Source organism: Artemia sp. Qi Xiang Cuo, chromosome 13 (genome assembly GCF_049724085.1).
Source record: "Artemia sp. Qi Xiang Cuo chromosome 13, ASM4972408v1, whole genome shotgun sequence".
NCBI lineage: Eukaryota > Metazoa > Arthropoda > Branchiopoda > Anostraca > Artemiidae > Artemia > Artemia sp. Qi Xiang Cuo.
This window is the reverse complement of record NC_142806.1, coordinates 4,743,009-4,758,344: the sequence shown is the minus strand read 5'-3', so window position 1 is coordinate 4,758,344 and position 15,336 is coordinate 4,743,009. Positions and strand designations below refer to the sequence as shown.

General features: G+C 35.3%; 1 protein-coding gene across 1 annotated transcript in view; it reads right to left on the bottom strand.

Moving 5' to 3' along the window:
* Positions 1-2,969: 2,969 nt before the first annotated feature.
* LOC148944863 (uncharacterized) overlaps positions 2,970-15,336 on the bottom strand; it is a 156,738-nt gene continuing 144,371 nt past the window's right edge. Inside the window, exons 14-15 of the mRNA XM_089099635.1 lie at positions 13,610-13,841; positions 2,970-8,212 (exon numbers count right to left, since the gene is read on the bottom strand). Of these exons, the coding sequence (XP_088955761.1) occupies positions 5,869-8,212; positions 13,610-13,841 (2,576 nt within the window). The 3' untranslated portion in view covers positions 2,970-5,868. The remainder of the gene's footprint in view (positions 8,213-13,609; positions 13,842-15,336) is intronic.

The following is a 15,336-nucleotide window of genomic DNA, read 5'->3' as shown; positions in this document are numbered from 1 at the left end:
TAACAATATTCAACTCGAAAAATTACGAATGACAAATAATTGGCGCTACAGTCAAGGGTAATTCTAATTTATCAACAAGTGAGACTACAATATAAACCGGGCATCAGTAATTGCTAAATGAATAACATATTTGGCAGCTTTCTTATGTCAAAGTTTTCGTCAAATATTTCTTGATATACCCGATAATGGGACCATTTCTAAGTCCCCATGCCTCGTGACGGGCCATACACGCGTAAATGGCCATTTAAATCCAAGTTCTGACACAAGCCAACAATTTTCTCAAGTGACAACGACCAAGCAACGTTGCCATGTAAATTCCGCCCGTTATATCTGATTGAAAGTGAAATTCTCTAAGGTCTTCTTAGAAAATTTATTGAGAAGCTATTTAAATTAGAATATCAGTAGCACATTATTTCGGTATTGTACATCTGCCAGTTCATCTAGAAAGCTCTTCTTAATTTTAAACAAGTCTTTGCCGGCCAATCTGAAACAGAAGTGAACCGAATATTCGCTCACATCAACCCTATTTTCATTCCACGACGCGAAATCCGGTTAACAAAACGAAATTCGACCAATATCACAATCAAGCTTCAAGTAGCAAGGAAATCAAAACAAAACCCGTTTCTGTCCCTTGGGCATATTTAAGGTCTATTCATATACTTAAACACCGTGAATTTTCTTTTGGTTGTTTAAAATTTTGAGGTTTTTAGTGCAATAGGCTATAGCATTTTCATCAGTGTTGCCATGTTGGACGCTGTTGCCACGTAGTCACAACTATTCTGACTGTTTTACCTTCTAATTAGTTGTCTTTTCGTAATTTCTGTCAGTGATCGAGTCGGAGCGTAGTTACGTAGCACATAGTTTGCACGGATGTTGGGAATTTTAAAAAATGGATTTTAAAATTAATGACAAAGCTGGTGTTAGGGTATTTGAAAAAGGCGAAATTAAATTACACATGAAAATTTTTAGAATCAGTATAAAATCAGTAAAATTTTCAAATATTTTGCCATACTGACTAAAAAGCGAACCTTTGACGTTTGGACCTTGTAAGAACTAAAGTTGACTTGACTGTAGTTAAATCAACTACCATAGTTAAGGGTTCGAACGCATTCTAATATTCCGAACAAATGAAAGGTTTTTGATGTTTTAAATATTAGCTATAGTTGACGAAAGCAACTGACAAAAGAACTAATAGAATACTGGTTATACATTCAGCTTCGTTGGTTCAGTCAAATTCTAAGCTGCCGCATTTATATTCATTTATCAATGTTTCAACTGAAGTAGCCAATCAGCCCCATCACAAAACAAGCAAGGCAAAAAAAAAATAGTTAAGAGGTCGGGTCATCCAAAAAAGAAAACGCCGAGTATTTTTTTCTGGGGGGGGGGGGGGTTGGAGACTGATCCCCTACTGTATCATTTGGCAATTTAGAACGGGTTCAGTTTTCTCTATAACACGGTATCTTCATACGAATTAATTTATTTTTTGGACTCGGCGTGTTTTCATTTTGGATGGCCCTGTAATCAACCAAGAAAAGAAATCCAGATTCAGACTTTCAATAACAGATTTAAATGTGGCCCAGAAAATGTGTTTTGATTGTCAGAAATTTGCTATATCCTGGTTTATAAGCTATTAAAGAATTTGACAAAATGAGACTTGTCCAATAAGGGCTTAAATCTTAAAATAGTCAGAGAAAATTGGAAAAGGATTCATTTAATTAGAAATTGGAAGTTATATCAACTTTTCAAAGATCGGAAGTGACTGGAAGGCACTCATTACTACCCCTCCTTCCCACCCCTCATTACTATTACCCCACCTCTCATTACTGACATCTTTCGTCTTATAAAATTCAAATTCTCTTCTAAGGAAATTTCATAGCTTTATTCAACTCCTAAAATTCTCTGATTCTTTCTGGAGTTAAATACTAAACGGAGATGGAGTTATGGTAAAACGACTGAAAGTTGGAAACTCAATTATATTTACTAGGCTTCAGGAGCATATGTCTAGGAAGTTAATTCAAGTTCTGACAGAAGAAAACAGAAAGTTCTCAGTCAAATTGAAATTCTTAGTTCGACAAACTGAACTTGAGACTCCAACTGAAGATAAAAAAAATTACGAATTACTGATAAACTTCTGAAACAAGCGACAGGAGAATGAAAACTGGCGACAAAGATACATGATTCAAAAAGGTAACTATTAATCAATTAATTGATATTTATATAATTAATATTAACAAAAATTAATCGAAAAGAACTAATAAAAAAGGGAGTGCAGCAAATGAACGAGCTTTTATTAAAGCAGCACCATTTTTCGTTGGCAAGGGAAACAGAAACTACCCCCCGACTCTTCTCAAATAGAAGATTGCTTCATACCTCATTTAAATAAAAAAAAAGTTTAAACAAAATCTGGTCTTTCCTTAGCTAATTTGGACTTTTCCTGGTCCCCTATATGCAAGGCGAACAGCATCAATTCAATATCATCATCGCTAATAATAACACATCACAAATTGAGCAAGACGTCAACCATACAAAAAAACTGACATTTGTAATAAATCACAATTTCCCACAGGTTAATAATACACAACCATACAAAAAAAAAAAAAAAAAAAAAAAAAAAAAAAAAAAAAGCCGTCGTGCTTCAGTCTGTTTTGATTTATTTAGAAGAGAAGCATTAGTAAAAAGAACTCTTTTTTATTTCTACTTAAATTTTTTTTTTCCATATGACGAGAAAAATCACCAACTGATTTAGTCAGACAGTTTGCAAGTCCATTTGAATAAAATAAAAGACATACGAAACGTGAAATAACTTTTATCATTTTATTTTTTACAATAACTTAATTTAAGTGCTATTTTAATGGAAATTACAGGCTTGCAGCAAAAATCTGTTTATATGCGTTTTTTTACGTATTTACGAGTTGGACAAAAATTACGGGGGGGGGGGGGTAAAAACAAGGTACCCCCCCCCCCCGAATACGGCCTTGCCAAAATCCATGAAATTTATTTATGCACTTGAAGCTTTGTAAAGTGGGACCAGAGCTCATACTCCTTGGAATTTTTCCCAGGATCTTAAATTTTAAGGATTTTAAATTTTCAGGATCCCTAAATGCTATGTATGGCAATGATTTTACCCGCCGACTTATTCAACGAAATAACCTAAATTACAAACTCAAAACCAAATTTCAGAAAAATATATCCGAAATCGTATTTTTTATACTATGTTTCAGTTTAATGCTGTTTTTATATTTTAATAGATATATTTAAGAATAAATGACCATTATAACTAGTTAGATCATTTTAATTAGTTGTAGAATCTATTATTAAAATTATGTTCTTTCTAAGAAAACAAATGTAAGTGAAAAATGAAACTATCAGCATTGACAATTAACTCTCCAAATATTTTAACGCCAGGTCTCCAAATGCTTCGACAAGTTTATAGAGTTTTTGAAATTATTACGATAACAAAATTATCAGTCTTGACAAAAATAAGCCTCAAAATATATTTGTACCAGGTCTCCAAGTACTTCGACAAGTTTATAAAGATTTTTCAAAGTTATTACGACTCCAAAATTATCAGCATTGACAAATAAGCTTCAAAATATCTTTACACTAGATCCCCAAATACTTGGGCAAGTTCATAAAGTTTCTAAAGATTTTTCGAAAACAAAATTATCAGTATTGACAAATAAACCTCCAAATATCTTTTCACCAGGTCTCCAAATATTTTGACGAGTTTATAGAGAGTTTTCAAAATTATTAAGAAAATAAAATTATCCGCATTGACAAGTAAGCTTCAATATATTTTTACACCAGGCCTCCAAGTGCTGGGAAAAGTTTACAAAGTTTTTAAAATTATTTCTAAAACAAAATTATTAGCATTGACAAATAAACCTTCAAATATCTTTACACCCGGTCTCCAAATATTTCGACAAGTTTATAAAGAGTTTTCATAATTATTAAGAAAATAATATGATCAATATCAACAAATGAGCCTCAAAATACTTTTACACTAAGTTTCCAAATACTTCGACAAGCTTATAAAGAGTTTTCAAGATTAAAAAAAAAATTATCAGAATTATTGACAATTAACCCTCGAAATATTTTTATACCAGCCCTCCAAATACTTCGACAAGTTCATAAAGTTTTCAAAATTATTACGAAAATAAAATTATCAATAATGACAAATGAAATATCAAAATATGTTTACACCAGGTCTCCTCTCCAAGTACTTGGACAAGATTATAAAGTTTCTTGAAATTATTCCAAAATTAAATAATCAGTATTGACAAATGAGCCTCAAATTACTCTTACACCAGGTTTTCAAATACTTATACAAGTTAATAAATTTTTTTAAATTATTCCGAAAACAAAATTATCAGCATTGACAAAAAAGCCTCAAGATATTTTTAAACCAGGTCTGCAAATACTTCAACAAGTTTAAAAGAGTTTTTAAGCCCTAATCTTCCTTGGTTACGTCTATGTTTTGTCGGATTAGAGTGCCTTTGAGGAGAAAAGTCCCTTTCTTTGTCAGTTTGAATATTTACTTTTTTTTCTTTGGAATCAAAATATATTTTCTCCCATCAAAAAATTCTGTCGTAAAACAAATAGGAAACGAAACAAAAAACTAAAAATTTAACCTCTACTCTCCAAATCGAGACGCATTTCCGATCTGACCGTAATTTGTCGCTATTACTTTGACTTGATTTCTTCTTTCTGGGACTAAAAGTGCAATTAAGATTTTTTTTTTTTTTTTTTCTTAAATAGGACTTAAAAATTATTCCTCCTCAATATTTTCCTCTTCAACAGTGAGCATTTAGAATGTTTAAAAGTCACTATAAAAAAAAATAAAAAAATAAATAAATAAAAAACGGAGTTTTTTTTTCTATTTTGTACAACCGATGGTGATAGCCATAGTTTGTCCATGAATTTCTAACAAGAAATTGAAAAAAACTACAGCATCAAAACAACATCGAAAGTAACTTTCTTTAAATAATTTAATACAGCTTTAATGCTCTATATTCTTTTAATTTTAATAAATTTAATTTTATATTATTATTATTATTCTTTCATGTTTTATACATTATTCTTCTTTTATTTCTATACTTTAAGATTTTAGATTATGCACTAAATTACATGTTTCTACAAATCTTTCAGTTTTTTTTATATTTTTTTTTTTGCATTTTTATTATTGCAAGCACCAGCAAAAAAACATACCCACCAAAATGGGCAACAGACAGCGCAGTCCTGTTCGACAAACAACCTGTGGCTGGCAAAATTGATCGATTTTCTAAATTAACGAGAGACACCTTTTTTGGACCAACCACAACGGCCTTACAGCCAGACTCGCGATGGCAATCAAAACATAGTTGAGCCACATTTGAGTTAGCATAAAAAAATTGACATCATGTCGACATTATTTTGCTCTTTCACGTGCGAACTGTGTCTTTTTATGTCGACTTAGATTAGCATAAATCGAACGCAATTTTCCTGGCGGTAGTTCAAACACAATACCTTAATTAACCAACTTGCCAATTTAATTGGCCAAATACTAAATAGCCAACTGTCAGCTTTCATTCAGTCAATTAACCGATTTTAATACTCCTTACCATCATTATAAAAAAAATATCATCGATTCATCTTATATTTTATAATTTGCCATCAAACTTGTAATTTCTATGCGGATAAGGACACCGACAGACATTTTTATTCAGTCGCCAAAAGACGACAAAAGTCATCATTTTACAAGTCAAAGGCGTACCCTATCGACAGGGATGCTAGCTCAAATGCGGCTTTGAATTAAAAAATTAACGAAACACTAAACCAAAATAACAGGGCAGTATCTACATTGCACTAACACACATGAATCAGTTATGACTAGCTCCCATCTTTCTCTCTCGGCTTTTGTGAGCTAGCTGTGTTTTTAAGGCCTTCATGTCGTGTAAAGTCTATCTGAGCGTAGCTTAAAGCTGTTTGAGGAGGTTCAGGTCCTGTTGAAGAGGGGCGTGACTTTTGACCCTCTTTGGGCGGAGCCAGGTCCAAGGTAGCATAATTCAACTCTTTTTCACTGGATGTTGACGAAGGCCGAGATTGAGAAGAAGGCGTTGTTGAGCTAGACTCTTTGACAAGTGGACTTAAAGACACCTGATTGTTCCAAATCATACTTTTTATTTCCTCCTCTTCCCCTAAACTTGTCACTGATGATGATGATGAGCGACTTGTGTATGGGGCATTCTTATTTTGAAAAAATCCTGACACAACACTAAACGGAGGTGATTTGGCAGGTTTGACATCCACTTCAAATGCGTTCAATGCCTTTCCATCAGGAATGTCACTTAAAGAGGGGAGCACTGACGCAGATCGACATTTGTTCATTGGATGGTAGCTATTAGACCGAAAGATGGTTGACGTTTTCCTTACTGGAGGGTCCCCACTACAGTGTCTCTTAGGACTCAACTGGATAGAGTTGGCAGCCTTTTCTAAAAGATTAGTTATCGAAGAGGTCCTCGGGTCTCGTCTACTTTCGAGCAAGTCTGGAGGGCTTGTTAATGTCTCAACTGAGCTTGACTGAGACTTTTCAGGTATGGGGGACATAGCATGAGGATTTATCATACTTAAAAAGGGCCCGGGTTCATTATCTGTGGATCTACGCCCCCTTGGAAGTTCCATTGCAGCACAGTTTTTGTCCGTTTTTTCTTCTTTACACACCTCAAACACAAACAAATCTGAATTCTCAGGGGAAGGTAATTTTGCAAGGGACACAAAGTCTGTATAATTAGACTTCTCCACTTTTTGAACCTCTATTTTAACAGGTTCTTTTGGAGAACTTCTTAAAACCGAGCTTCTGGGCACTGGGACGATTTTTGTAGATTGAATTGAAATTGGTAGACTAGAGTTAGGCCGCAAAACTGGGGGACTCATGGCAAGTTCAATATAGTCTGACTCAGGTGATACAGAACTGAGAAGCTGAGTAGGAGATGACGACTGAGACATGTTCATACTTATATAATCACAGGGAGGCTCTTCTTTTGAAGGTTTCGATGCGTTTCGCTTTAAAGATGGGTACTGACTAGGCGGGGCACTTTTAACCGGTCGGGGCAGAGTGTTAGCAGGACTAGTGGTTGAAATATTTTTACTTTCTTTTCTGCTGCTTCTCCTCGATAACATATTTGAAATCGAGGATAAAGGACTGTGATTTTTTGAAGATTTTCTCTGGGGACCAGAGTCATCAGATATAAGCGATTTCGCTCTTTCGGGTCGTAATCGCAGGGAACCTGTTTCTTTAAAAGACATTTCCATATAATCATCAAATTCATCTTCAGTGCGAGAGTTCCTGCAAGAATGGTTGGATGGTGTCACAGTTCCACTGCTTGTAGAGCCCATCACTATATAGTCATTTCCTTTTCGACGAAGAACGACGTTTTCTTCTGGCTGAGTTACTTGTATTTTTGGCTGCATGTCTAAATACTCCCCTTTTTTGGCTTGATTATACTGCATTAGCAAATATTCATTTTTCAAGGAATCAGCCTCAAGGAGTCTTTCTGACTGACTCACCTTGTTGGTGCTTGGAGCACTTGGAGCAACCTCTAATATCTTAGGCATAGATTTAGAGGAGTCTATACTACTAGTCATAGACCCATCCATTTGGACATAATCATCAGAAGGTGGAGATTGACAATCAAGCTCTATATAATCTTGATCTTTCCCTTGTGGTACGCTTTCAAGTCTTTCTCGTTTTCTTTCCTTCTTCATCGATGCAAGTTTCCCACTTGCTCGACCAAGAATAGAGGAGGTTTTCGAATCAGACCTGGTTCGACTAAGCACGACTCCAGAGGTGGACGAAGCTCGGCTTCCACCTTCATGCGATGAAAAACTTTCTTTTCTTGTTCTATCCTCTAAGTAGCTACTTGAAAGGCTATCAATGCTGCTGACGTGAGGCTCAATAGAATCAAGTTCAAGAATTTCACTACTTCTCCCAGACGACGTCATACTGCCAAACAAACTTTTGAAAAAAGTTCCAGTGTTGCCAGACCAAGAGCTCGATAAAGGGGAAGTGCCGAGCATCGGAGCACTTAAACACTTTTTGCCAGTTCTTGGTAGGACGATAGATTGACTTGGAGGCTGCGAAGTCTTGAGAGATTTGGCAACATTGCTTAAGTTATTGCCCATTGAAAATGAGCGAACACGGGGTAATTCATTGGGAACTTCAAGGACTTCAAGTCTGAAAAAAAATAAGCTGTTAGAAAATATCCACTTTTGCCACTGAAATTATTAAATATAATGCACCTCTTGGGGCACAACGGGCGCAAGAGAAATCCAGGAAAATGTTACGCCCATCATTGCCAATCTAAACATCTTACACTACCTTACGATGAATAAATATTTTGAAAATCGGGTTTAACAGACATATTTTGTTAAGTACACCTACTTTCCTACAAGAAAAACACAAAAATCAAGACCAAAAATTGACAAAATAATTTTATTAGAAAGTTAAGGATTCAAAAACATGTTTTCTTTCTCTTAGAGTTTTGTAATTTGTTAAATGAAATATATATTTACAACGTTTTCATTTCAATTTTGCTCTCGTTCATTTCGCTTCGTTTTAGCTTTCATTTATTCTTTCTTAGTAATTTGTCTTCTTTTTAAGTTTTACTTTATATATATATATATATATATATATATATATATATATATATATATATATATATATATATATATATATATATATATATATAGTATATATATATATATATATATATATATATATATATATATATATATATATATATATATATATATATATATATATATATATATATATATATATATATATATATATATATATATATATATATATATATATATATATTGAATTGAAGTTATCAAGTATTTTGCAATAGGTTGCATAGGTTACATCAAGACACTGGGTAATTGTAGACAGAAAAAAGCGAAGACAGATAGTCCAAGTAATTGAGAGGCAAATGTTTAAATAGCTGGGGCACGGGTATATATATATATATATATATATATATATATATATATATATATATATATATATATATATATATATATATATATATATATATATATATATATATATATATATATATATATATATATATATATTGTATATATATATATATATATATATATATATATATATATATATATATATATATATATATATATATATATATATATATATATATATATATATATATATATGTATGTATAATATATAATATATATAATATATAATACATATATATATATATATATATATATATATATATATATATATATATATATATTTATAGTTTTTCAAGCCAAATGATTGCCCTTTGTTGTTCAAGCCAAGAGACTGTAAGTTTCCTTTACAGGTTTTTCGGAAAACCTTAATTAAGCCACTTTATAAGAAAGGGGATAAAAGTGAGTGTGGTAATTATCGAGGCATTAGTCTGGTCTCTGTAGGTAGCAAATTGCTTAGTAATATGATACTTTTTAGACTGAGAGATGCCGTAGACAAAGTTTTAAGAGAAGAGCAGTGCGGTTTTAGAAAAGGTAGAGGATGTCTTGACCAAATTTTCACTCTTAGGTTAATAATTGAGAAGTGCCTAAGTTTTCAAAAACCTTTGGTCCTCAGTTTTATAGATTATGAGCAAGCGTTCGATTCTGTTGATAGAGGAGCTTTAGTAAAGCTTTTATCCTTGTATGGTATACCAGACAAATACATTAAAGTGATTAGTGCTATGTACGAGAATAACACTGCTGCGGTTAAGGTAGGAAATGAGGTTAGCAGCTGGTTTTGTATTAAATCAGGAGTTAAGCAGGGTTGTGTTCTATCCCCCTTTATATGGATTATTTTGATGGACTTTGTTTTAAGGAGCACAGGAAAGGCAATGGGAGACCACGGAATCAAATGGGGAGGAAAAAGTCTCCTGGACTTGGATTATGCTGATGATTTAAGCATCCCAGATGAAAGTGTGAGCAAAATGAATGAAGTTTTAGAGGTTTTGCGAGTTCAGGGTGCTAGTATTGGTTTGAAAATTAATATTAGGAAGACTAAGTTACTAAGTCTAGGAATAAGTGACGATGAAAATGTGATGCTGGGTTATGAAAAGATTGATCAGATGTGCAGTTTCACTTATCTTGGTAGTATTATTTGTAAAGACGGTGGGAGCAGTGAAGATGTTAAAAATAGCATAGCCAAGGCTCAGGGTGTTTTTTCACAGTTAAAAAAAGTCTGGAAGAATAGGAAGATAAGTCTACAAACCAAGATTAGAATCTTAGAAGCTACAGTGATGACAGTGGTCAAATATGGCTCTGAAGCATGGACGCTCCGAAAAGCGGATGAAGATTTGCTAGATGTTTTCAAGAGAAATTGCTTAAGGATTGTTCTGGGTACCCGGCTGACTGACCGTATTTCAAACAATAGGCTATACGAAAAATGTGGTTCAATACCGCTTTCTAGGTCTAAAATGAAAGAAAGGTTGAGGTGGTTAGGGCATGTTGTGCGGATGAAGGATGACAGATTGCCGAAGATTGCTCTTTTCGGCCAACCATCTTGGGCTAAACGGAAAGCAGGTCGTCCCCGTCTGGGTTGGGAGGACGTCATAAAGAAAGATTTAAAGGAAATGGGAACTTCGTGGGCGGGTGTAAAAAGGGAGGCTTTGAATCGATCGGGGTGGAGGAGGAGCGTGCGTAGCTGTGTTGGCCTCAGGCGTCTTGGTGCTGCGATGAGTTGTTAGTAGTAGTAGTAGTAGTAGTAGTAGTAGTCTGGGACGTATCGTCTCTTACTAGATTGCTAGCTACCATTGCAACACTGATAAACAACATAAACGGGTGAACGGGCACAGCAACAAAGTATAAAACTTTAAGACTTGGACAGTCCTAGAGAAGACTAAAAAGTCGAAAAGGTTTTAGTTTTTTTTTTAGATTCTGTGAATACAAGGGATGTGCAAAACAGATTGAGCGTTACATAACTTGACCTTGTTTAACTCCCATGCCTAAATAACTTAGATCAGTTCGATATCTATGTTATGCCAAGGCCAATACGGTTTGCACCCCTCGTTTTAATTATATTCACAGAATATCGAGAAAAATATTTCTACTTTTTCCCCCAAACTCAAGTATCCCTCGCCCACTTCCTCCACCCCCCCCACACAAAAAAGAAGGTAAAATCTCTGAAATTTTCAAATGAATCCCCCAGACGTGAGACAAAACAGGTAAAGATATTAAAGTACAAAATTCGTCACCTATTATAGAAACATGGCTGCGAACGCTAAAGGGTTAGACAGTTGCATCGTCAGATATCCTTCAGCTACCTGTTGTATTGTGATTGGATAGGAGTTACAGCCATTAGTAATTATATGAAGTAAAATATTGTTTTACGTTTTACAGACTTGTATAAAACAAAAATCCTAATTAAATGGCAGAAGAGGTGAGACTAAATCTAACTAAATTGATAATTATTTGCTTATACAAATTATAATTTTTGTGATAATTTATTTGTTTATATAAATTATACCGTTATAAAAGCTCGCAAACGGTATACTTTGATTTACGTGACTTACTTAACGCTCTTGCTCAGCAGGGTCGCCAGCGTGGACGGAATTGGTTGACAGCACTGTCAGTCTCCTCCAAGCAGCCCTGTCCAGAGCTAAGGATGGGACCTCATTTGGGTCGATGTTGCGGTTGAGAAAGGGTTGATTTATAACATCAGAATATTTCATAAATGATTTCCCTGAAAGAATTGTTTAGACAATCGATTAATTGATTTTGAATACAGTTTTTCCAGGGATCACTGATGAAAGACAAGGAAAGTGGTTATGCCATCTTAATGAACAATCTTCTTAATGAGATCAGAGACTTGCTAACTTGAAGGTCCTCATGATCCCAGTATTGCGGATCTTGTCATACCATTTCGAGCCTTCAGCTCGACGCAGGTGTCTAGTTTGAATGGCATCGACCCTTCTTAGCTGTGTCTGGGTTATCGGCCATGCCTCAGAAGAGTACAGCATGATGCTTGAGACTGTGGCGTTGCAGATGCTGGCTTTTGTAAGGTGACTAATTTGCGGTTTTTCGAAGACTGCTCTCGGAAGCTGTCCGAATACAGAGTTTGCCTTGGCTGATCTGGCTGAGATTTCGGCGTCAAGTGTGCCATTTGATGATATAATTGATCTAACATAAATGAACTGTTTTTCCACATCAAAAGATTGGCTGTTGATCGCAACAGTTAAGGGTGATACCGATGCGGTCTTTTCTATGTGCATGATCTTCGTTTTCTTCCAGTTGATTTGCAGCCCAACTCCAGAGGCAGTGGAGGAGAGTGTCTTGAGTGCAGACTTAAGTTGGTCCGGATGTTCGCTAAGGATGACTACATCGTCGGCAAAGTCAACATCAGACAAAGTCCTCCCGGCATAACTTATGCCAAAAGGGTGGACACGGTGTGTCTCGTTCAAAATGTGGTCGATGACGCAGTTAAACAGCTCAGGTGCAGCAGCACATCCTTGCCGTACACGATTTTTGATGCGGAAGGAAAAAGAAAGCTTCCCGTTAACAAGAACGGCGTTTTCTGTGCTGCTGTAGAGTTTTAAACGTTATACACGCTCACAAAATGTTTACACAAAAATTAAAATAAAACTTCCAAAGAGGCCAACCTGAGTCAAAATAGATAACTTTTATATAAAAGTATATACAAGTTATACCACTTTACAAGTTTGAAAAAGGGTTATTCAAGCTTGCATAACGTTTATACTTACGTCTATAGAGAAAACTTCTTGAATAGCAGAACAGGCAAGCCTGAGTCTAAACAGTTAACGTTTATGCAAGTCATTACATTATACTAGCTTAGGTACAAGCGTTGCAATGTGTGCGATATATGTACATAACATTCATATATGAATTTATTCAAAAATACTTGGTGAATAGAAAAGAATTAAGTCCGAGTCTAAACAGATAATGCTTGTGCAAGTTACAACGTTTTACAATCTTTTGTACAAACGCCATACAAGCTTGTATAACGTTTATAGAACAATCCTTGTTAAATATCAGAACAGGCAAGGCTGAGTATAAAGAGATAACGTTTATGTAAACTACGGCGTTTTACTAGCTTATGTACAAGCGTCATGCGAGCTTCCGTAGCGTTAATATATGCATTTATACAGAAATTCTTAGTGAACACAAGAAGAATTAAGTCCAAGTCTAAATAGATAACGCTTTTGCAAGTTACTACGTTTTACAAGCTTCTGTAAAAACGTTATACAAGCTTGCATAACGCTTATGCATGGGTTTAAATAGAAAAATCTTCATTGAGTAGTAGAACAGGCCAATTTCAGTTCATATAGATAATTTTTATGGACGTAACAACGTTTCAATAGCTTGTGTACAAACGTTACGCCAGCTTCCATTACGTTTATATAGGCATTTATACAAAACTCCTTAGTGAATAAGACAGGAAATATCTAAATAAATAACGTCTATACAAGTCACAGCGTTTTACAAGCTTGAAGATAAGCATTACAGGAGCTTGTATAACTGATAACTGATACAACGTTTATAAGAAGTTCCTTATTGAAGCAGGATGCAGGAGAATTCGGCAATAAAGACAACAGCATACCTCTTTTTGCGAGCTTTGACTTCCAATTTTGAACCAACAGAATAAGCACGTGTCTTTCGAACACATGATTCATCTTCAATGGGTTGAGCTGAGACATATGAAGTGACTTTTTCAAGGGGATATGCCTCACGTGAACTACAGAGCGACGGTGGAGTTCCCCCGTGAATAGAAGCAGTTCCAGAAGTTACGGAGCTTCCCAAGGATCCGACACACATAGGGGATGACAGAGTTACTAAAAATAACAAAAAACGTTATTTCAGTACGTACACTACTACTACTACAAGCTCGTCCAGTCCTTCTACACTGTTTGGCTTCCACCCCTGTTCCTTTTCCTTTCAGATAAATGACCTGTTTTCGTTTTCTTAATTACATTTGCTTATAGTATAATTTCAAAAGACAGGTTAAATTCCCGTTACTAAGCGATAGTGGTTTTGCAATAAGTAGGCTTTGAACTAAGTTCTATTTTCGTACTTCCTGGTTTTGGGAGTCATTGAAAGGTAAATCTAAGAGGTATAATTGGGTTTGAATGGGGATGTAGCTGATTGGCTGGGCCAAGTGACGGTCCACCCCTACGGACAGTGCTGTTAAGATTATTATTATTTTTTAGTGTGTTTTGACCCTATTCGGGGATATATATATTTTTGTGGTACTATTGTGACCTTTTGGAAGAATACAAGTAAGGTATTTTCTACAAACTGTGTACTAGTTTCCGTAACCCAGGCAGGGTAGGAATAGAGCTACGAGGTACCGTCATTATTATATTGACAGGGAGGTTTGTTACCTCCAAGGAGAGAGTTAAGAGATTTTCTAGCCGTAACCCAAGGCGGGTACGTCTGGCTTTAGAAAGTGGCCATTTGACCACTCGACCGCGTTATCATACCCAGGGACAGGGTATACTGTAAATCGGGTAATACCAAACCCGATATTTGCAGAACCGGTGTGGTAGACGCGGGAATCACATTATAATTTAGGGTCGGGGCTTTCCCCTCCAATAAGTGGTGACACCCGTATATTACCACGCCAATGTCGTTGTGGCCTACCGGTATTACTGCCGGCGGTTAAACGCCACGAACATTGGTGGGATCCAGAAAAGGTCCTATCAGTAAATCCGATATTGACGGAACCGTTGGGGTAAGAGCGGGAATCCCACTAATATTTGGGCCGACAAGGGGTTCTCCCCTTCGAGTAAGTGGCATAGCAACCTTTTTGCGCCATTTTTGCATCAATAAGTGGCGACACCCGTACTTACACCCCAATATTCACCATACATTGTTCTGTTTCAACCAACTCCTGAGAAATTCTCAAAATTTTTACGTGATTTTTAGAATCTCATATGGGCATAATCTAGGTCGCAAATAATTACTGAGACTTTACTGGCTAAGCCTGGCAAAACGGGAAAATGTAACGAAAAAAAAGAGGAAAACCTCAGTCGGATTTTTGATTTGAATAACTCGATAATTGGCAGTAACAAGCCCCACTGCTTGAGAAAGTGCCTCTTTTGTTTTAATACTTGTCCTTTTATATTCCCTGTGGAATTTCATGTACATTTCTTTGTTAATCCTAATTGCGCACTGAGATTGCGGGTACTGAGCACTGAGATAACCGATAAATTTGACTTTAATCTATATTTCTTTTTTATTTCCATATTTCTTTTTTGGTTGCAGAGGTCTTCACCGTCTTGACCGATAAATTAGACTTTTATCTATGTTTCTTTTTAATCCTAATTG